The sequence below is a fragment of the Ylistrum balloti genome, unplaced genomic scaffold (genome assembly GCF_031769215.1).
Source record: "Ylistrum balloti isolate Yb309-2 unplaced genomic scaffold, AGI_CSIRO_Ybal_v1 Utg369806, whole genome shotgun sequence".
Lineage (NCBI taxonomy): Eukaryota > Metazoa > Mollusca > Bivalvia > Pectinida > Pectinidae > Ylistrum > Ylistrum balloti.
Window position 1 is genome coordinate 79348 of NW_026781981.1, and position 22589 is coordinate 101936.

A 22589-nucleotide genomic window follows, 5' to 3' on the forward strand; every position below is an offset into this window, starting at 1 on the left:
TAGTTACTAAAGGACCATGATGTTTCACTCTCAAATAAGTAAGGTATATATACATCGTCTACATACGCCTCGGAATTATGAGGAAAAAACATCTATAATACAAGTTAACCTTGATTAGGACTGCCACGATATTAGATGAAGACATAAAGACATCAGTGGTGTTGTCGGAATTTCGGTGTTTCTGCTGCTGTCGTTTTATTCAGAATGAAAAATCCACCACCCCAAATCCGAGGGAGGAGGGACCTCCCATCACGTGAAGAAGAAGCGAGCGAGCTAGGCGAGCATGTCTTTGAAGAAGAGGAAGAAAAAATAGTGCCTGTTTCTGAAGAGGAAAAAAGATTTATCAATGCGAAGATGTACCTGATGACGTCATCTACAGACACGGACAAGAATTTGTGAGTTTTCTGTTTGATTAACGCTAGTATTGTTTTGAATTTTGAAATATTATAGAAGAATATTTTTATGTAACTATAAAAAATAGTTTCAAAATCAAATTCACAGAATAAGATAATTACAACACAACCTCTTTGGATGTTTTAGAAACATGACGTCCTTCTTACCCGATGACAAATTTCTGGTTGTAGATATAACCACTTAAGCAGTATCCTAGGTGATATCTTGTATGACCAACCAGCTGATGCGTTTGAGGGTCTAGAAGAAAGGAGCGTAGACCGAAAGAGAGAGGCTCTCTCGTATGACTCCACAACTCTCCTTGACAAAACAGTGACGTCACAAGAACAATACCTCGCGCATTCACAGTGGAGAATATTTCAGGTTAGTGAAATAGAGTTGAATGAAATCCGGAAGTACTACGAACATTGAATATTTTATCGTAAACAGGACATCCTTCCATTACAGACATGACGACTGGACGACGTGAACCCTAACATGGTAGACCTGACCTCCGAAAGACACGCCTTTCATTGTAAATTTAATGAAAAGAGGTATGGCGCTTTACCATGACGAAGCACCTATTTCAGTTTATCAAAAAACGTGCATCCGATGTCAGTGTCAAGTTGTTAAATGTTGAACATATACGTTGTAAAAGTGTACAAGAAATGACAGAAAAATTCTTGATTTCTGCTTAACACATGACTTATGGTGATCCTAAAGATACATTGAACATTGAGACTACATTCTACCATGTTGTAAACGCTAAACAGTAGGATTCTATGTTACTAGAAATATCAGGTAACACATCTGCTGCATTCTTATCACTTGAGTTAATAGATCGGGGTTTTGGCCAGTAATCGATGCAATGCATAAAAATATGAATAATAGAATTAAATGACACCAACTGCACTAGAATTGATTTACTAAAATGTGTTGAAAATGTCAGTAGTTGAGATCGAACTTGTCACGCTATAGAAAAGCAACTTACGTGGAAATAACGTGTGCAGAGACTGACGCAGAAATCAATCAATATTTCAATGCAAATTTAAAAATGGAAAGCATAAATACGTATCGTTTCTTATTTTTCAATTCTTATCACACTGGATAAGGTTCAGCTGCTATAAAGTTGGTACATGTCTGCGCTTTGTGTCCAAATAGCATTAGAAGCCAGGGAAACCCCCATGTCTTAGTGTATATTGCTTAGGGAAGTAACTCTGATCATAAATACCGAAAATATTTTCTGAAAATTAACACTTGGACATAATTCATTGAAATTACCTTTTCGAATTCGCCTGAATAGAAAATTAATTTCTCTAATTTGTTGATGATCACATTTAGATTAAATCAAACACCATACCTCTTTGACTCAAGGACAACATAACTTTTCATGAGAAACTTGACCTCTTTTCGAAGGACGTTAATCTTTCGTTGTAAACTTGTTTTCCGGAGGTCGTGAACCTTTCGTTGTAAACTTGTTTTCCGGAGGTCGTGAACATTTCGTTGTAAACTTGTTTTCCGGAGGTCGTGAACATTTCGTTGTAAACTTGTTTTCCGGAGGTCGTGAACCTTTCGTTGTAAACTTGTTTTCCGGAGGTCGTGAACCTTTCGTTGTAAACTTGTTTTCCGGAGGTCGTGAACCTTTCGTTGTAAACTTGTTTTCCGGAGGCCGTGAACCTTTCGTTGTAAACTTGTTTTCCGGAGGCCGTGAACCTTTCGTTGTAAACTTGTTTTCCGAGGCCGTGAACCTTTCGTTGTAAACTTGTTTTCCGGAGGCCGTGAACCTTTCGTTGTAAATTTGTTTACCGCAGGTAATAAATCATTTCTTGTAAACTTTTCATTCGAAGGTCGTGAATCTTTCATTGTGTAGTTTTCTCTGAATGGCGTGAATCCTCCACTGTAAACATGACACGACACATGATTAACCTTATCATAAAGATATCATTGAACTAATAAACAAACCGTATCTTATTTCGTATGTGAACAGAAAATTTTAAAAAAGAGTTTCTCGATTTTAGAAATCTATTTCAAGTAAGAGAAAGTCATGAACACCACACACAATTCCATTAAATTTTTGCTATGCGAGCCTTTGATTTTACCCTTCCTTGATCTCATTTGCAATGTCCGCAATGCTGTAATGTCACTTATCTTTATAGATAAACACATGCAGCGTACACCTATCTGTTTCAGTAGGCTAACACTAATAGTACTAGGTATGATAAAAACGATGCATTGCTGGTATGGTTATGTTTTCAGAATGCTGGGGAAGACACAGAGGAGTACAAAAGGTCGTTCCGTACAGAACATGGTAAGATACCGAGGATTAAAGAAAGATCGTTCCGTACAGAACATGGTAAGATACCGAGGGTTCCATAACCGAGGATTATGAAAGATCGTTCCGTACAGAACATGGTAAGATACCGAGGATTGTAGAAAGTTCGTTCCGTACAGAACATGGTAAGATACCGAGGATTATAGAAAGATCGTTCCGTACAGAACATGGTAAGATACCGAGGATTATAGAAAGATCGTTCCGTACAGAACATGGTAAGATACCGAGGATTATAGAAAGTTCGTTCCGTACAGAACATGGTAAGATACCGAGGATTATAGAAAGATCGTTCCGTACAGAACATGGTAAGATACCGAAGATTATTGAAAGATCGTTCCATACAGAACATGGTAAGATACCGAGGATTATTGAAAGATCGTTCCGTACAGAACATGGTAAGATACCGAGGATTATAGAAAGATCGTTCCGTACAAAACATGGTAAGATACCGAGGATTATTGAAAGATCGTTCCGTACAGAACATGGTAAGATACCGAGGATTATAGAAAGATCGTTCCGTACAGAACATGGTAAGATACCGAGGATTATAGAAAGATCGTTCCGTACAGAACATGGTAAGATACCGAGGATTATAGAAAGTTCGTTCCGTACAGAACATGGTAAGATACCGAGGATTATAGAAAGATCGTTCCGTACAGAACATGGTAAGATACCGAGGAGGATTATGGTAAGATAAGATCGTTCCGTACAGAACAGAACATCGTTCCGTACAGAACATGGTAAGATACCGAGGATTATTGAAAGATCGTTCCGTACAGAACATGGTAAGATACCGAGGATTATAGAAAGATCGTTCCGTACAAAACATGGTAAGATACCGAGGATTATAGAAAGATCGTTCCGTACAGAACATGGTAAGATACCGAGGATTATAGAAAGATCGTTCCGTACAGAACATGGTACAGAACATGGTAAGATACCGAGGATTATAGAAAGTTCGTTCCGTACAGAACATGGTAAGATACCGAGGATTATAGAAAGATCGTTCCGTACAGAACATGGTAAGATACCGAGGTGTTTAGAAGATCGTTCCGTACAGAACATGGTAAGATACCGAGGATTACATGGTAAGATAAGGATTATAGAATGATCGTTCCGTACAGAACATGGTAAGATACCGAGGATTATAGAAAGATCGTTCCGTACAGAACATGGTAAGATACCGAGGATTATAGAAAGATCGTTCCGTACAGAACATGGTAAGATACCGAGGATTATAGAAAGATCGTTCCGTACAGAACATGGTAAGATACCGAGGATTATAGAAAGATCGTACAGAACATGGTAAGATACCGAGGATTATAGAAAGATCGTTCCGTACAGAACAAAGATCGAGGATTATAGAAAGATTCCGTACAGAACATGGTAAGATATCGTTCCGTACGAACATGGTAAGATACCGAGGATTATAGAAAGATCGTTCCGTACAGAACATGGTAAGATACCGAGGTGTTTAGAAGATCGTTCCGTACAGAACATGGTAAGATACCGAGGTGTTTAGAAGATCGTTCCGTGCAGAACACGGTAAGATAACGAGGGGTAAAAAGATGAATTTGTAAAGAACACGGTAAGGTACCGACGAGTACAAAAGATAGATTTGTACAGTACACGGTAAGATAACGAGGAGTATAAAACATATTTGTATAGAACATGGTAAAATACCGAAGGGTACAGAAGAGAGATCTGTACAGAACATGGTACGATACCGAGGAGTACAAAAGATCGACTTGTTTAGAATACGGTAAGATACCGAGGAGTACAAAAGATCGGCTTGTATAGAACACGGTAAGATACCGAGGAGTACAAAAGATCGACTTGTATAGAACACGGTAAGATACCGAGGAATACAAAAAATAGATTTGTATAGAACAATGACAAAGACAATGCGGAATACATAAAATATCCTTGTAGGTAGAATTACAGTCGAACATGTCTTGAAGGCCATCTTTGGTTCCCTATGTAATGCAATTTATAGTAATTGAACCTCTATATAAAGGTCACCTGTGTATAAAGACTTTTCTCTGCTCTCTGTTGGCCTTTATTGACAGTTTTAACTCTACAGACGACCAGTGAATCCTAATTCAAATGCGAAAGCATGTCGTTGTGGCTGATTAGTGATTAAACAGTCAGAAATACGTTTATAAAACCAAATGGGATCCCTTGGTGCCAATATGACGCTAGAGTGCTAGAGAACTATATGTTGCTTATCTTTCTAAATTATGTACTATTCAATCTCCTCTTGTTGACATTTCACACTATTCACCATGGAATATAAACAAAATATAGGGGAAGTAAATGGAATAACAGTTTATTGAGCATTGTTTTTTTTTCTCTGTGTGTTACGGTCATCACTTTCGCCGTGAGTCCCCCAGGAGGCTGTCTAGGCGTCCATCTTACAGTAAATTGTGGTTTAAAGAGACATTAACTCTGTCTGGTCGTCATCAGATACCATGGTGATAGACAGTCGTTAAAACTCCCAGTGACAGTCTGTAAAATGATAGGTCATTTCTCCTTTTAGGTAAATACTTAATGAATTCAGAAATTAAAGATATAGCGTGAGAGGGTTTGAGGAGTGAGCATGGAGCAGGATCTCCCAGAATGCACAGCGGGCGTAAAGAGCCGCAATGACCATAGGAAATATTGCGTTGGCGAAGTATGTACGTGAAGAGTCTATAGGTTAAATTAGAAATATTTGTAAAAAATGGAATGAAGAAATGTGTAAAAGGAAAATAGAAATCAAGTTATAACGTGAGAGGTTTTAGGGAGTGAGCATGGCACTTGCTTTCCCAGAATGGAGCACTGACTCCCAATTAGTCTATCTGTAAGACTAAAAACACAAACGCTTAATAGCATTGCAGTTCTTGAATTTTAACTAATGTTTTACGATGCGACGTGGTGATTTTCTGTGTGGGCTTGTTGTACTCCTGTGGTGAATATTTTCAACCTGATCCTAATCTGGTTGAACAATCACACTATATATCTACTTTAACTCCCTGACAACTATAACTTTGATTTCCACATGGATTTGTATCTGTGCCGAAGAGACATTGCGTCTTCAGTATCTGTATTTAAAGTACAGATATATCTTGATAAGTTGTCTTACAGTTTCTCAGTTTAATTACATTTACTCCACTTAATTAAGATCATCTATAATCAATTTTGTTTTATTAGTTTCCATTTGAACTGAATTCCCCGAATTGAAATTCCCATCAGGCCCATATTTCTTTCTTTAATTATAAATCGTCAGGCGTGTAAACGGCATGTAAACGAGGTCTAAGTGAAATGAAAGTTACCTGATCTCCCGTTTATGATATCGATTTATTGAGTTTTTGAGTTCGCACTCAAATATCAGCTTGAGTCGATCTCAAATACGTTTGTGATACTGAAGCCAGGAGAGAGAATGTGCTGTCTCCTCGTCACATTTGATGCTTTATTCGTAAACATACACGTATTTTTGTTTATCACTAAGATGTAAATTTGAGATAGCATACTTTGTCACTTCATAAGACTATTTATGTGCCGCCTTAACTACTAATTTATATCTGAACTCAGTATGAAACTAACATATATTATCAACTCCATATCCATCTTCCCTTTCTCATAAATACTGAAACAGAGCTTATTAACTCGATATATTTCTTTCTTCATACAAAATCCATGTCCTTCCTATTTCTTACCTGTTCCCCGCAAACCTATAACTGTTTTAACTTATTTGTTATTTTCATTTTTTTCAGTTGACCCATCTGAAAATGATAAATTTGCTGTTCTTCCTAACCTTTTACGACAAGCCTACTTCTTCGAGCAAGTCGGATTCGGACTTCCGAGAGAGGAGATTGTTAGAGTGTCAATTGCCATGCGCGATATCGTGGAACAATGGCCGATAGAGAACGTCCGGTTCTGGGGAAAGATCTTCGGAATACACCAGAATTATTATGTAGTTGAGACCGATTTTCAAGAGGGGGATTATGAGAGCGATACTAGCGATCTAGGACTGGAAGACGACATAGACATCCCAGATGAAGGAGTATGTATAACTGATATAAATATTTATTCACTTCATAACTCTATATGTACCGACCCGTCTTCATTGTGAACTCGAAGTGATGTTGTCAGTTTATCAAGGGACACACTTCATCGTTACTTACAGAATACTCTAGAATTCCACTTTTAAAATAGCATCTTTAACGCAAGATAACATCTCCGTTTGAATATTTTCTCATCTTTGCTTAAATTCTCGAAAAAACTGAAAACCCTCTCGTCAACCAATTATCTTCCCTGTAAAAGTCCAAATTCGTAATGCTTTCAATCGTAACCATACTGATTATACCTCTTTTCTTCCCTACAGACCTCAGACAGTTTGTTTGACGGTAAGTTGATGGCAGCCAATATATTGATAGGTTATATGAAGGTTAATCCTTCTTGAAACGCAAAAGCAAATGGGTTTGACGGCAATTAGACAGCAGACAATACGCTTACAATAAAATGTGACGTCAGACGGCCTGTTGAACAAAAAGTTAACACCAGACGGCTTTTTGAACTATACGATAACATCAGACGCCTGTTTGACAGTAAGATGACATCAGGCTGTCTCTCGAACAATAAGTCAACATATGTCGCACATTTAACAATACGCGTCAGACGATCTGTTGAACAATTAGGTGACATCTGAGAGTCTGTTGAACAATGATAAGACACCTGAGTGTCTGTTTCGCTATGATATGACACCTGAGTGTCTGTTAAGCTATGATATGACATATAAGTGTCTGTTAAACAATGATATGACATCTGAGTGTCTGTTGAACAATGGTATGACATCTGAGTGTCTGTTGAACAATAAGATGGCGTTAGACAACATTTTGGACAATAAAATGACGTCAGACACCTTGTAGAAGAATATAATGGTGATAGCCTTAATGACGATTAGTTGACGAAAGACACCCAGGCTACTCCTATATAACAACTAGTCAGAACATTTCTGTATGACGTTTCTATGACCACATTTTCACCATTATCAGAGTAGTGTGAAGCGTATCTGACCAGGCTTGAAATAAAACACAGCCTAATCGACTTACATGGGAAATTACATGGTCTAGTGTACGTTTTCACAGCATTTCTTCATTTTGTCACACTAATTTTTCTTTAGTGTACATAAGATTATACTAAAGCTGTATTACCATCCCGTGAACATCAGTAATCCAATGCCCTTCATATTCATATAAGTCCTGGTTGGTTGTAAAAAAGCCTGTTGGACACACCAGACAGTAAGATGACTACAGACAGCCTGTTGGACGGTGAAATTACTACAGACAGCCTGTAGGACGGTGAGATGACTACAGACAGACTGTAGGACGGTGAGATGACTACAGACAGCCTGTAGGACACACCAGACAGTAAGATGACTACAGACAGCCTGCAGGACACACCAGACAGTAAGATGACTACAGACAGCCTGTTGAACGGTGAAATTACTACAGACAGACTGTAGGACGGTGAGATGACTACAGACAGACTGTAGGACACTGAGATGACTACAGACAGCCTGTAGGACGGTAAGATGACTACAGACAGCCTGTAGGACGGTAAGATGACTACAGACAGCCTGTAGGACGGTAAGATGACTACAGACAGCCTGTAGGACGGTAAGATGACTACAAACAGCCTGTAGGACGGTGAGATGACTACAGACAGCCTGTTTTATGGTAAGATGACTACAGACAGCCTGTATGACAGTGAGATGACTACAAACAGCCTGTAGGACGGTGAGATGACTACAGACAGCCTGTAGGATGGTGAGATGACTACAGACAGCCTGTAGGACGGTAAGATGACTACAAACAGCCTGTAGGACGGTAAGATGTCTACAGACAGCCTGTAGGACGGTAAGATGACTACAGACAGCCTGTAGGACGGTAAGATGACTACAGACAGCCTGTAGGACGGTTAGATGACTACAGACAGCCTGTTGGATGGTGAGATGACTACAGACAGCCTGTAGGATGGTGAGATGACTACAGACAGCCTGTAGGACTGTAAGATGACTACAGACCGCCTGTAGGACGGTAAGATGACTACGGACAACCTGTTGGATGGTGAGATGACTACAGACGGCCTGTAGGACGGTTAGATGACTACAGACAACCTGTTGGATGGTGAGATGACTACAGACAGCCTGTATGACAGTGAGATGACTACAAACAGCCTGTAGAACGGTGAGATGACTACAGACAGCCTGTAGGACGGTAAGATGACTACAGACTGCCTGTAGGACGGTGAGATGACTACGGACAACCTGTTGGATGGTGAGATGACTACAGACAGCCTGTAGGACGGTAAGATGACTACAGACAGCCTGTAGGACGGTAAGATGACTACAGACAGCATGTAGGACGGTTAGATGACTACGGACAACCTGTTGGATGGTGAGATGACTACAGACGGCCTGTAGGACGGTTAGATGACTACAGACAACCTGTTGGATGGTGAGATGACTACAGACAGCATGTAGGACGGTAAGATGACTACAGACAGCCTGTAGGACGGTTAGATGACTACAGACAACCTGTTGGATGGTGAGATGACTACAGACAGCATGTAGGACGGTAAGATGACTACAGACGGCCTGTATGACAGTGAGATGACTACAAACAGCCTGTTGGACTGTAGAATGACGTCAGACAGTCTGTATGACTGTAGAATGACGACAGAGAGTATGTTGGACTGTAGAATGACGTCAGACAGTCTGTATGACTGTAGAATGACGACAGAGAGTATGTTGGACTGTAGAATGACGTCAGACAGTCTGTATGACCGTAGAATGACGACAGACAGTATGTTGGACTGTAGAATGACGTCAGACAGTCTGTATGACTGTAGAATGACGACAGAGAGTATGTTGGACTGTAGAATGACTGAAGACAGTCTGTTGAACTGTAGAATGACGACAGACACTATGTTGAACTGTAGAATGACGACAACCTTTCAGACGAACGGTTGATGATAGATAGACTGCTGTCATCACTGTTACATGATCGGTTTTCGGCAGATCTTTGTTGGACTGTAATATGGCAATAGGTTGGCGTCAGCCATATAAACGGTTAGTAAGGGAATGTATTCATTTTAATATAAATCTTCATGTGTGTTGACGTGAAGCTGGCTAAAGATCGGTTGAATTTATTGTTTAATGTTATCGATTTATACGTCTCACACTATCAAGGCGTCGATTTTAAACTGAATTTAGAAACGTAATTTTCCTTAAACCTTTCACTCGTATCTGTCTGTCCTCAGTTTTCAGCGATTGATCATTCAATAAGTCTGTATTACCAACACCATGGGGTAAGACAGGGGGAGTACACACGTTAGGTCAACATAGTTTTATATTGGCGGGATTTAATAATATTCATTCGATTTCAATACAATTGAATATTGTCAAACCTCTAGAATCGATCCGTCTGTTTTCATTCTGATGGTGTTGAGGTCATTTACTTAAGATTATAGCCACGTGTCATTTATAGGTAAAGTCTGCAATTTTGTGTCTGTGTTGATTTCAGATCTATCTACATCTGATGACATCAAACCCACGTATAAACCACAGCCAAAGATTCCATGCGAACCTCTCGGAACTGGCCTCAATAGGAAAGTCTACTTTGTGTGTTCCGAACGTAAGAGCTTTATGTATGTTTTAATGAAGTTTATTATTTATTCATAAAGGAAACATTCTTACATGTCTCTGACGTCACCGTCATGTTCGCCGCCATGATTTTAATACAGAATTCAAGACATAAAATAGTTCTATTTTGACAATGACAAATAAATTGACGAAGATAAGAGAATGATATACTTTGTGTGTCTGTGTCTATGTGTCTGTGTCTATGTGTCTATGTGTCTATGTGTCTGTGTGTCTGTGTGTCTATGTGTCTGTGTCTGTGTGTCTGTGTGTCTATGTGTCTATGTGTCTGTGTGTCTATGTGTCTATGTGTCTGTGTGTCCAGCTGTGTCTGTGTGTACAGCTGTGTCTGTGTGTCTATGTGTCTATGTGTCTGTGTGTCCAGCTGTGTCTGTGTGTCTATGTGTCTATATGTCTATGTGTCTATGTGTCTGTGTGTCTATGTGTCTGTGTGTCTATGTGTCTGTGTCTATGTGCCTGTGTGTCCAGCTGTGTCTGTGTGTACAGCTGTGTCTGTGTGTCTATGTGTCTATGTGTCTATGTGTCTGTGTGTCCAGCTGTGTATGTGTGTACAGCTGTGTCTGTGTGTCTATGTGTCTATGTGTCTATGTGTCTATGTGTCTGTGTGTCTATGTGTCTGTGTGTCTATGTGTCTGTGTGTCTATGTGTCTGTGTGTCTATGTGTACATCTGTGTCTGTGTGTCTATGTGTCTATATGTATATGTGTCTGTGTGTCTGTGTGTCTATGTGTCTGTGTGTCTATGTGTCTATGTGTCTGTGTGTCTATGTGTCTATGTGTCTGTGTGTCTATGTGTCTGTGTGTCTGTGTGTCTATGTGTCTGTGTGTCTATGTGTCTATGTGTCTGTGTGTCTATGTGTCTATGTGTCTGTGTGTCTATGTGTCTGTGTGTCTGTGTCTGTGTGTCTGTGTCTATGTGTCTGTGTGTCTGTGTCTATGTGTCTGTGTGTCTATGTGTCTGTGTCTGTGTGTCTATGTGTCTATGTGTCTGTGTGTCTATGTGTCTGTGTGTCTGTGTGTCCAGCTGTGTCTGTGTCTGTGTGTCTATGTGTCTGTATCTGTGTGTCTATGTGTCTATGTGTCTGTGTCTGTGTGTTTATGTGTCTGTGTGTCCAGTTGTGTCTGTGTGTGTATGTGTCTGTGTGTCTGTGTGTGTCTGTGTCTGTGTGTCTGTGTCTGTGTGTCTATGTGTCTGTGTGTCCAGCTGTGTCTGTGTGTCTATGTGACGTATTAGTGTCCCCTGTGTTAAAGTTGAATAAACAATCGAATTATAATTGACATTCAGCTCTTAACCGGACGCCATAGGAAATATGATTTGAGGTACTTGTGCTTCTTATCTATTCAGTCATGGTATATTAAAACGGAAGGTAGGGTCCTTCGTGGTAAGTGTCGACTCTCGAGTGAGAACAAAATCCTCCAGCCTTATTGATACGTGAGAAGGAATAAATAGCGGAAGTGCGCATTGTGATTTTGAACAATCATTCTAACCGACCCCTAACCCTAATCCTAACCCTAACTAGGACATATTTTGTTACATTTATGGTACACAATTTTCGCTGTTATGTAAGTCCGTCACAATTGCGTTCTACGACGTTCTATAAGGTGTCCGCTTACATCGAAACGATACAGCCATCCTAATGATACAACCATTACAAAAAGATACAGCCCTCTTAATCCCAATACATGCTTTCCAAGGTTTCAGCCACCTCCCATCAATGATAAAGCCCCTCCCAAAGATATACCCTCCAATGTTTACTGTTCCCACAAACCCCATCCTCTCTCCCGCCAGTCATAAAACCTTTCCGAAGATACAGCCTCCAATGTTTACAGTCCCCACACGCCCCAACCCTCTCCCCCGCCAATGATAAAGCCCCTCCCAAAGATATACCCTCCAATGTTTACAGTCCCCACACGCCCCCCATCCTCTCCCCCGCCAATGATTAAGCCCTTCCCAAAGATATACCCTCCAATGTTTACTGTTCCCACCAACCCCATCCTCTCTCCTGCCAGTCATCAAAACCCTCCCGAAGATATAGTCTCCAATGTTTTAAGTCCCCACACGCCCCCATCCTCTTCCTCACCAATGATAAAACCCCTCCCAAAGATATACCCTCCAATGTTTACTGTTCCCACACGCCCCCATCCTCTTCCTCACCAATGATAAAACCCTCCCGAAGATACAAATTGCAACGTTTACAGTCCCCACACGCCCCCATCCTCTCCCCCGCCAATGATAAAGCCCCTCCCAAAGATATACCCTCTAATGTTTACTGTTCCAACAAACCCCATCCTCTCTCCCGTCAGTCATAAAACCCTCCCGAAGATACAGCCTCCAATGTTTACAGTCCCCACACGCCCCCATCCACTCCCCCACCAATGATGAAACCCTCCCGAAGATATACCCTCCAATGTTTACAGTTCCCACAACCCCATCCTCTCTCCCGCCAGACCCTCCCGAAGGTACATGTTTTAAGCCCCCCCCCCTTCTTCTCTCATTATTGAAACATTTTTGTCACTGCTAACTATGTCTGGGTTAATGGTCTGTGAGGTAGACATTGGAACACAGAGAACTGTGATATACCGAAACGACTGGCATTCTGATTTGTCTCTTTGCTAATGGCTTTATCTATAATAGTCAAAGAAATGTACTTAGTATCACTCCAGTTCAGTGTTCCCCATGAGGAAGTGTAAAGCCGTTTCTGTAGACTGGTTACCAGTAACGACAATATGTATATATACTTAATTTGTAGATTCAATAACAACCTATCTTTTTTATCAATACATTAAGAAGGTTTATCCGTTTCGTTCGGCGCTCGTTTTGTTTTCCTAACAAGCAGTATAGTTCGGACATGTAAGGAGAGATATTCATCAATAATTTGTTACTTTGTTTACGTGTCTCTTTCCATACTAACATTAATGTGATTTCCCACTTAGTCTCTGTTTAATGGGGGACGCACTGGGCACCATTGTGTACCTAGTGTATGAGAACCAACCTGAAATTAAACTCTACCTATTAAGTCTCCCATCTGACAAAACAATGACGCCATCACAGAGAAGGTCGTTGTATTATCATTGAGAAAGAACTATGCTTTTAAACAGTATAAACCCCATTTCGGTTACGAGTGAGAAAACCTGTAGATATCAATAATAGATGAGAGTTGAAATTGAGAAGACGCCCGAGTTTACTTTTGCTGTATAAAATTTCGTTTGTATAAGCGGCAATGTTATTAGAAGACAAGCTATATTTCGTGCCAACTGTTTCATGCGATCGAAGGTGTAGAACTCCAATTATAGAGGCGGCCCAACTTGCTGTCTACAGTTCAGATGTGATGTTTCGTGTATTTTGAAATATTCGTTGATTTTGACAGCTGGATTACCATGGGAGAGATTGCCTCATATCACTCCGGCCCAGGTGGTGGCTGCGCGGCAAATCCGCCGATACTTCACCGGCACTCTTGATGACCCGGTAGGTGGCACGCATCATCGGTAAAAGTAAAGGGCAAAGGTCAGCTAGGGACAGACTTCTGTCTGTTTTATGTCGGGTGAGGGTTATATTTCGACTACGACCAGTGAAAGAAAATAGATATTCTCTCTCAACCATTCCGTCGACAACAACAGCTATTCTTATCATTTCTTTCATTATTTCTTTAAATCATTTAAAAATACGACATCTTATCCAGACCACGATGAAATGTGAATATGGATCCGTTCTAAAATGGCTCACAACAAAAATGGATCACCTCGATTTCAGCAATGATCCATACCACAAATACCAATCCACTCGACCATAGCGTTAAGTCGGTTAGAACGATGCCTACGTAACCGCACGTAAAGGTCAAAGGTGCGTGATTCAATTCGCCCTACCCATGGCGTTTTGTCTTTCTCATGAAGCTGAGCAAATAAGCCCCGTCTGTGCTGACGAGGTTGTGTCCATGGGCAAGACACTTTACCCTTATTGCTCTGGACGGCAAGCGGCGGGCCTCCGGCATGTTGTTCAATGAAGCAGTCTTCAGCTATTGCATGGGGATTACGCCTCAAAATGACCCCACCTGTTCACGTGATGATAAACCTATCAAAGAAACAACGAGCAATCGACTTTAGTAATGAACCATACAATTGATTTCCATCCCCTGACCGGTGCAATCTACCATGTAACTTAAATAAATTAACAAGACGTTTGTAAAAAATTTGTTCATCAAAGTCGATATCATCGTAGAACATTTGAATTTGTATGGATCACGTAATGACGTGCACATTTTGGTTTAATTATTTACACCATAGAGACAATTACTGGATGCATGTACAAATGCATTATGCAGTCTTGGACAAAAATAGTATATCTGCAGCTTGTAAGTCATACTCTGTCTGACTAACGTAAACAGTCTAGCAAGATATTCATGCATTGGTTTACTAACAAATTAATAGATGATTTTATTCTATTCTTTTTATAAGCAACATAAAAGTCTGTTTATTTATTTATATCATTTTATATTTGCTGTAAATCAAATCATTTCTAGTACAAGCTGGCCTAGAAACTGACATCAGCATGGTAATGAAATGAAAACCAGACATCACTCGACAAATCTTTGTGTATGCAAATTAACAACCTAATTTAAATATTAACTTATAGATTGTCTAGGTCACGCGACCTTACAAGCAATGAAACCGACATGAAAGTGCATTTTATCGCACGTCTATGTGATAAAATAGATGTGATAAACTTATTCCTGTATATCAAGGCTGAACGGAGTTTTTTCCTGCCTGTGGTTTGTATATCTTGGAACGATAGTTGAAGCAAAGTAAAGCTGGTGTTATAACATGCAGTCTCCGTAATATGAATCATTCAAATATGTCGCACAGACAATCAAAATTTGTATTTGTCTATTCAATTACTGTATGTAACAGATCATCGCTTATCCACCATTTCCTGGCGTCGAACGAAACTATCTGCGTGCGCAGATTGCTCGTATAAGTGCGGCAACAAGTGTGTCTCCCATAGGCTACTTCCGGTTTGATGATCAAGAGGAAGAGGAAGAGGCGGAAGAGGCAGGTATGGAATCTCTGAAACCAATGAAAATTCACTTGTAAAATTATTAAAGCGACAAATCAGTACTTCAACCCGAACAAACAAATGCCACCTGGACATTGCTAAACCTGATTAAACTTAAAGTGCTGACAAGGTCAGGGTCCCATGATCTTGTTGAGTACAATCTATTTATTTAATGGACCATCAGGTAGTTTTATTGGATGTATTTGTATATTATACATACAACATTAGTAGACAACATCAACAACTTTCTTCTCCATGAAAGAGTATGCCAATATCTAGAGAATTGGAGAATTTCGAGGAATTTTGTCTTGTTTGAAATGTCAGTAGTTTGTATTGTCAAGAGAATCAACATGATTATAACAATATAGATTCTGTCTTCATATATAATGGATGTCTTTGTTCAGCTATCTCGGTATAGTCATCTGGGAGTTGAAATTTGATGCGGCGTATCCAGATGTCTATATTAACAAGCCGCTTCTAAAAGTTGTTTTTTCTGTCTATCATTTTGTAATTTCCCCACTCAATGATATAATTTTGCTATGTGGAATGATCTGTAAGTGCAGATTTACTGATCTAGGAATGAGAATGTTTTCGCTCTGATCAAGTGATTTTTTTTCTTCTTGAGATTCCGCTTCTTTCTGATGTTCATGACGTTGGACCTCGACTTTCCTATCCGTTCCACCTATATACAATGCGTTGCAGTTCATGCGCAGATTCGGTTTATTCTCTTCCTTGCTGTTTCGGAACTAAGTCTTTCTGCTTCTATGAAATACGTTGTTAACTTTCTAGATTGCCCAACCAGGATATCCACATGTTTTCATGGCGCTATGGATAACATTTTGTTCTTGCTTCTTGTCTTGTTCTGTGACAATTGTTTCACATCTGTTTAGCAAGGTTGGTACAACGCCTAAATTCTGGTGTAAGGGATGGTGCGATCGGAAGTTGAGGCGTTGATTCCTGTGCGTTTTTTCCTACAGACCAATACTTTGATAGTGTCGTCATCTTTCTTTACTGTGAGGGTACCAAGGCATAGTGCCATTCAAAATATTACGAAAGGCAACCTTAAATTTTGCATAAAAACAAGTTTAAATTTTGTCAGAGGAAGAAAGTAGTTTCAGAAAATTTGTTCCTACGGAAACGAAGAGTTACTACTCCAATCTCAATTTGTTGAGAATCCATTGTTGGAATTCAACACTGTCTGTATCTGTGTTACAGCGGCAGGACGAAACGCGTGTGTGATTGATACAGAGTTTGACGGCCTACCCCTCCGGGAACTAGTAGATCCTACCCTTCAGTCATGGTGTCACCATGTTAAGTCGATACTACCACAGGTAAGCATTAACGCGTCACTTTCAGCTTTCTATGATATATTTAGGACAAAGATATTCATCAATAACCATGAATTTCCACGTGAAGATTTTGAAATCATAACTAAAGGCGGTATATCTGGAGAAGAGTGTAAACATGGCTATAGTTTATTTTTTTAACATTAAAATTCGCTTGATATTGTTATTAATTATTTACCGTAAATGATGTATAGGGCAGGAACACGTGGTACAATCCTGTCATGGCTGGTGTGGAGGGGGAAATGGAGGACAGTGAACTAGAGGACAGAGAGGAACCCGACGAACCGACACCGGAAGTTGGTCCGCCACTACTCTCACCTTTATCAGAAGATCAGAGTGAGTACTATTCTATTTAAATTAACATGTGTTACAGTGTATTGTTTCAGTGTCACTTCGTCTTCCAAAGTTTTACTCAAAGATTTTTATATCGGGATGAAATATCGCCAACATAACTTTTATAATGTAAAGCATCAAAATTCAAGATGTTGCCACGATGTCTACTGTTTAAAAGCTGTGAACAAGAATCGCCCGAAGAGAAATGGGTTTTTGTCATTAGAAAAAAGACGAATGAAAGGGAAGCGAGGTAACTCATACAGGTCTTGTTAACAGGTATCGGCGAGAGTCCGGCGTGGATTGCCCGTTATTCCTCCAAGCTGGTGCCCGAGTATTCTATTGCCATGTTGCAGTCCAACACTTGGCCAGGTGCCGTCACATTTGGAGCTGACAAGGGCAGGTAATTACTTTTGCAGGTAAAATAAAGAACTGACACGACACAGAATCGGGGCTGGTTATCACATTTTATAATTTTTATAGATTTGATTTTCCAAGAATTAAATTTAACCAACCACTCAAACTGAAGTTTTTGTTCCAGATATTTTGAAACGTTATACGTGGGTTGGGGGTTGAAGAACCTCCCAGCGGAATATGATCCTACCATTCCATCAACTGCCATGACAGAGTTTCCGAGCGGACCGGAAGTGACGGAAGCAGATGACCCGACTCCGGAAGAGGAAGCCGCGTTCAAAGCAGCTTTACAGGAGAAGGAAGTGGACGACGAACTGGGTGGTGACGAGGAGGGAGAGGATGATGAAGACTAAAAGAACGACACGATTTTAAAAAAGTCAACTGATGATGTCAGTGAACAGTGACATAAAATCTGTTTGATTGTGTGCAGGTTCGACGTAAACGAAATACTTGTGTTTCTCAAATCGTTTTAAAAAATATAAAACAGAATTGATGTGAGACACTTTTTATGTTATCTGGCTTTTGTTTTATGGACTGAAAAGTTCCATATATTCAAACACGTCCAGTGTATAAACTTACACGTTCACTTATTTCAAAGGTTTTTGTTAATATTTTCCGTTGTAAGTTAGCATATGTATTACCAACCACATATGTTTATAACAGTGATAAAAATCAGTGAAAAACTCTTTCCTATATTATATCTGTGTTTTCGACCATCACATCTTCGTAAACACAAGACTCTGCGAATAAAAAGGAGAATGACACCATTATCACGGCTACCTTTATTTTGACCTCTGACCCGACGTAGATACATCAAAGTTGGAGGAATCATAAAGTTGGCGGAAGGCACATGAAAATTGACATATAAACCCGTGTTTTGTATCTGCTATGTCAGACTCTCGCTATCGTAAAAGACAAAATAATACATTATTTCTCTCACTAGCTGAATACAAATTCATCTATCACAAACAGAAAAGATCATCTATTACTAACGCAAATGTGTGTGTGTGTGTGTGTGTGTGTGTGTGTGTGGAAATGGCAAAGTTACTAATTTCACCAACAAAACACAAACTCCTCTAAAACTACCGAAGTAGGCAAAATCTTCTTGGTGATATTTTTAACGAGAAATACAAGGGGAGTGAAAGATATCGTCTCGCCTCCGTCTGGAATAATTGTGAAGTATTTACACTAGATTAAAATAGGTCAATACGCCCAACACGGCTGTCCAGAGATGAGATCAAGATATCCAATTCAAACAGTTAGTATAAAATATGATAAAATATCAATGGTGAATATTAATTTTATAACTTTACACAAATAAGCTGCTTCACAATATTAATCAGCTCTTCATACATTACACACCAAAGTAACATCTAAGTTTATAGCAATTACCTGTTTTGGTATATTTATAACTGTTAAAAGGTGAGAGAGGATGTGTGTACGTTTATCGAGATGATCATGTGCTACTTACACGGGGTCGATATATAGGACGGTAAACAGCACTCTGCATATTGACTGTGACTGGACTCGGAGTTAGGATGAATTCAAAAAATCCTTGGACAGCACGGTAAGTATATTAGGTATAATGGTATATATTACACATGTTTCCCTCATGATAAAATGAAAAACCAAAACAATACAGATATAGTTGTGCATGCAAACTTGACAAAACGTCAGTGACATGTCAGCACATACATACTAGTAGTATACATACATACTAGTAGTATACATACATGATATAAATGTCTTATAGGTTTTCTCATCTCTATATCCATTTCCAAATGTCTTTATAATGCTCAAAATATGACTCTAGTCCGGTTTTTCTCTGTTTAATCCAAATTACAAGCTGTCTTCCTGATGCGTATGTGTCATACAAGTTGTGATCGTGTTTATAAACTCATTTCAGCCGTGTTGCTGGTTTCTTTTCTTTACATATACACCCTTTTTATATCCTTGATTAAGTGAGGGTTCCATAAAGTTGTATCATATTGTCTCGAATTCTGCGGTACATTCGTGTTGAAGGCTTAAGTTTCAGTCTATCCTCAAGGGAGGGTTCCGTACCTGACTCTCTTCATATTCAGGATGTGGTTGTAATAGTGCTTTGTATAAGAGACACAAAGTTGTGTTATCCAGGTATGGGGTTGATCTTGTTAGCAATCCGATTTTGTTTGTTTGTTGTAATATGAGTATAATTGTCATATTTGTGTGGATTATCCATTTCAGGACATCTCTTCATTGATGTCAGATATATTGGTTCATTCTCAGCCTACTGATTTGACTTTGTATAGAAAAAAGCTGATTTTCCGGAACAGAATCTATATGATATTCTTCAGTGGACTAGCACATGTTTTTATGTCCCCGGATCGAAAGATCTGGGGCATGTTGTATTTGTGCTGTCTGTTTTTTTCTTTAACCTTACCCTACATTTGAAACGGTAAAAACATCATTACCACAATGAAGAAAACACATGCCTTACACAATAGAGTTTTAATGTCCCTCTTCGGAATTTTGTTTCAACCAGGGGCATACTGTTTCATAAATACACCTTGCTTATTATGTATTATCATGTACACATGTATGAAGGTTTGGGTATGGATATCACATGTTTAACAAGCTATGTTATCTTTGTAAGTATCAAAAAACTTCTGATCAACCCATACTTTATTAAGTTTGTCCTTGAATTAATTATTGATGGTGATGATGTTTTTTCTTACTCCAGTTTATGAATGTGGTGGTTCATTTTTTGTAGTATCTCCATTTATCATGTGTTTCGGAACAGCCATGTCACAATTTAAGGAAATCTTAGGTGTTTCAATCATTGACACCGTTCGTCTTCTTGTACATTTGTAACATAGAGGGGGTAGATTTAATCTTTCATCTGATCCCGCTTTGACAGCTCCTAAATCCGAGTATTTGCTTTGTTGCCCTTCTTTGAACCCCTCCCGGTTAATCAATATGTATAACTTTACAAGGGTACCAGACCACGTTTGAAAAATTCGTCGAATGACAATTATTTGGTCTTCAAATGTTGGAGTATTATCTCCGATCAATCCAAGTCCATACTCACGGACATTCTTCTGTGATTGTTTTGTTGTTTAGGTGATGTGTTCGTTCCTTTGACCGACAACCGATGAGAATAGATTTACATTTGCCATGATGAAATTACAGAAAACATTTGTCGACTCCACTCAGAGAATCTTTTCATATCCATTTGTACATCATTTGTATCTTTAATTCAACGTCCACGTGTCATTTTGTACATTTTGATAGCTGATAGAGATGATACCATCTGGAAGATAATGTATGTTTTGTCATGAACAGAACAGATGACGTCATCGTAGTCAAACTTGAATTATTTCATTTTTTGATGCCATTTGTTCGCTTCCTCAAATGAAATTTAATATCCCATTCATTTAACCCGTACGATAACATTCTCCTTATAAGTTTTTCATGTAGAGCCGTATTGAAGGCTTTTTGAAAACACCAGCCATAGATAAAACGTGATGCGAAGCATGTGTCCATTCGTGTTGTACCTTAGAATATCTATAAATATCGATAAAATATTGTACAATTCGTGTTGTACCTTAGAATATCTCTAAATATCGATAAAATATTGTAAAATTCGTGTTGTACCTTAGAATATCTACAAATACCGATAAAATATTGTACAATAGTAACAGCGTTATTGAAATGGAATCTGCCGTCTTTCTGAGTAAGTAAGTGGATGTAATTCTTCAATTCAAGTCTGTTTTAACTCTACAAGTTATTTCCTTGCTTGTTACTTATCGGTAAATTTAGGCAAAACATTGGTACCGATATTTTCCTTCTTGTCATCTCAGGAATATCGCTTTCATTTGACGTTTCTTGTACTAACACATTTCTAAGATATTGCAAATATATCCTGTTTCTTTTTCCGTAACCGTTTTGCACGACCTTGTCAATTACATATATACCGGGCAATATGTAAATTACAACTAATCAGAAGATCTCCGTGACGGCCTATATGTAGATTTATCAGAAATGTGTCAGAAACCTCGCCATTGGAGGAAGAAATCAGAATTTATAACTACGATTCGTTTGATGGGGGCATAATGATAAGAAACGGAGCAAAGGGGCTTTACTGCTCAATATTCATTTCCATTTCTCATCATTCGTTTGTTTTGTTAAATCCTCTCAACTGGCTTAGTGTTCTCTCATGTAGGTAAAGGAAAGAATCCCTGTCTATATGGAGAAATATTCTGGTAAAGCCGCACTATCTCCATTAGAACTTTCTTGATATTAATCAGCAGTCACCTGTTTTTGTTATTTTCGAGTTTTTGGAATATACAGTAAAATTATCTCCTAGGTAATACTAGGTTTCTGTAACTATGAATATTCGCATCTAACTCAGTTATACCATTTATATGCGGGTTTTCAATATTAGTCCCAATCGAAAGTATATCTGATTCGTTCCTTTATTGATCCGCGTTAGAGTAAAAAACAGTTCATTCGTTCGAACATCAATTCTTTTTACTTCTTGGAAATGCCACTATCCGCCTCGCCCATGGTGGACCGAGAACTCGTAAGGCGAATTCCTCGATGATTTTTCTCTCTCTTTTTTCATTCTTTGTCATATCGTTGCTAATACCTTCATGGAATTCTTTGTTCTCCTTTAATTTGCCAGTGTTCCTTGGCAGGTTCCTGGAGTGGTCCTATCATCATTGCCTCGGTCTCTTGCCATCCTGTTCCTTGTATTGGCCTACCATTGATACCCAGCGTACATCCTTATCTATGTATCGTTGTTCTTATTGTCATAACTATACATTTATAACGGAGAAAACGCAATAATGTCTGATCATTCATGTATTATATCTTGACCTTCCAGTATACATCTCTGGTTCCATATTATTTTTATCACCTGCGAAAAATAGCGTCATAGTTTCGAGACAATACGGAATATCCTTGATATCGATGAAAAACGATAAACAAAACCAAGGTCTTAGAACGCTCCGTTGTGGGGTTCCGTTTGTCACTCTGTGGCCATG

The 22589-nt window shown here is 39.1% G+C and overlaps 1 protein-coding gene across 1 annotated transcript; it reads left to right on the plus strand.

Moving 5' to 3' along the window:
* The first annotated feature begins 204 nt into the window (after positions 1–204).
* LOC132544701 (radial spoke head protein 6 homolog A-like) lies at positions 205–17918 on the plus strand. The gene is made up of 12 exons (XM_060208335.1): positions 205–395; positions 585–774; positions 2647–2698; positions 6478–6767; positions 7089–7110; positions 10291–10401; positions 13794–13891; positions 15331–15475; positions 16691–16806; positions 17016–17157; positions 17431–17554; positions 17693–17918. Exons 1-12 carry the CDS (start codon positions 205–207, stop codon positions 17916–17918), a joined length of 1707 nt encoding a protein of 568 aa, XP_060064318.1.
* The last annotated feature ends 4671 nt before the right edge of the window (positions 17919–22589 follow it).

Excerpts from the sequence above, each read along its gene's own strand:
- LOC132544701 (XM_060208335.1), top strand. The coding sequence starts at position 205 with ATGAAAAATCCACCACCCCAAATCCGAGGGAGGAGGGACCTCCCATCA. Across the intron at positions 7,111-10,290 it reads CTCAGACAGTTTGTTTGACG|ATCTATCTACATCTGATGAC; the intron begins GTAAGTTGATGG and ends TGTTGATTTCAG. Across the intron at positions 13,892-15,330 it reads CCGGCACTCTTGATGACCCG|ATCATCGCTTATCCACCATT; the intron begins GTAGGTGGCACG and ends TGTATGTAACAG.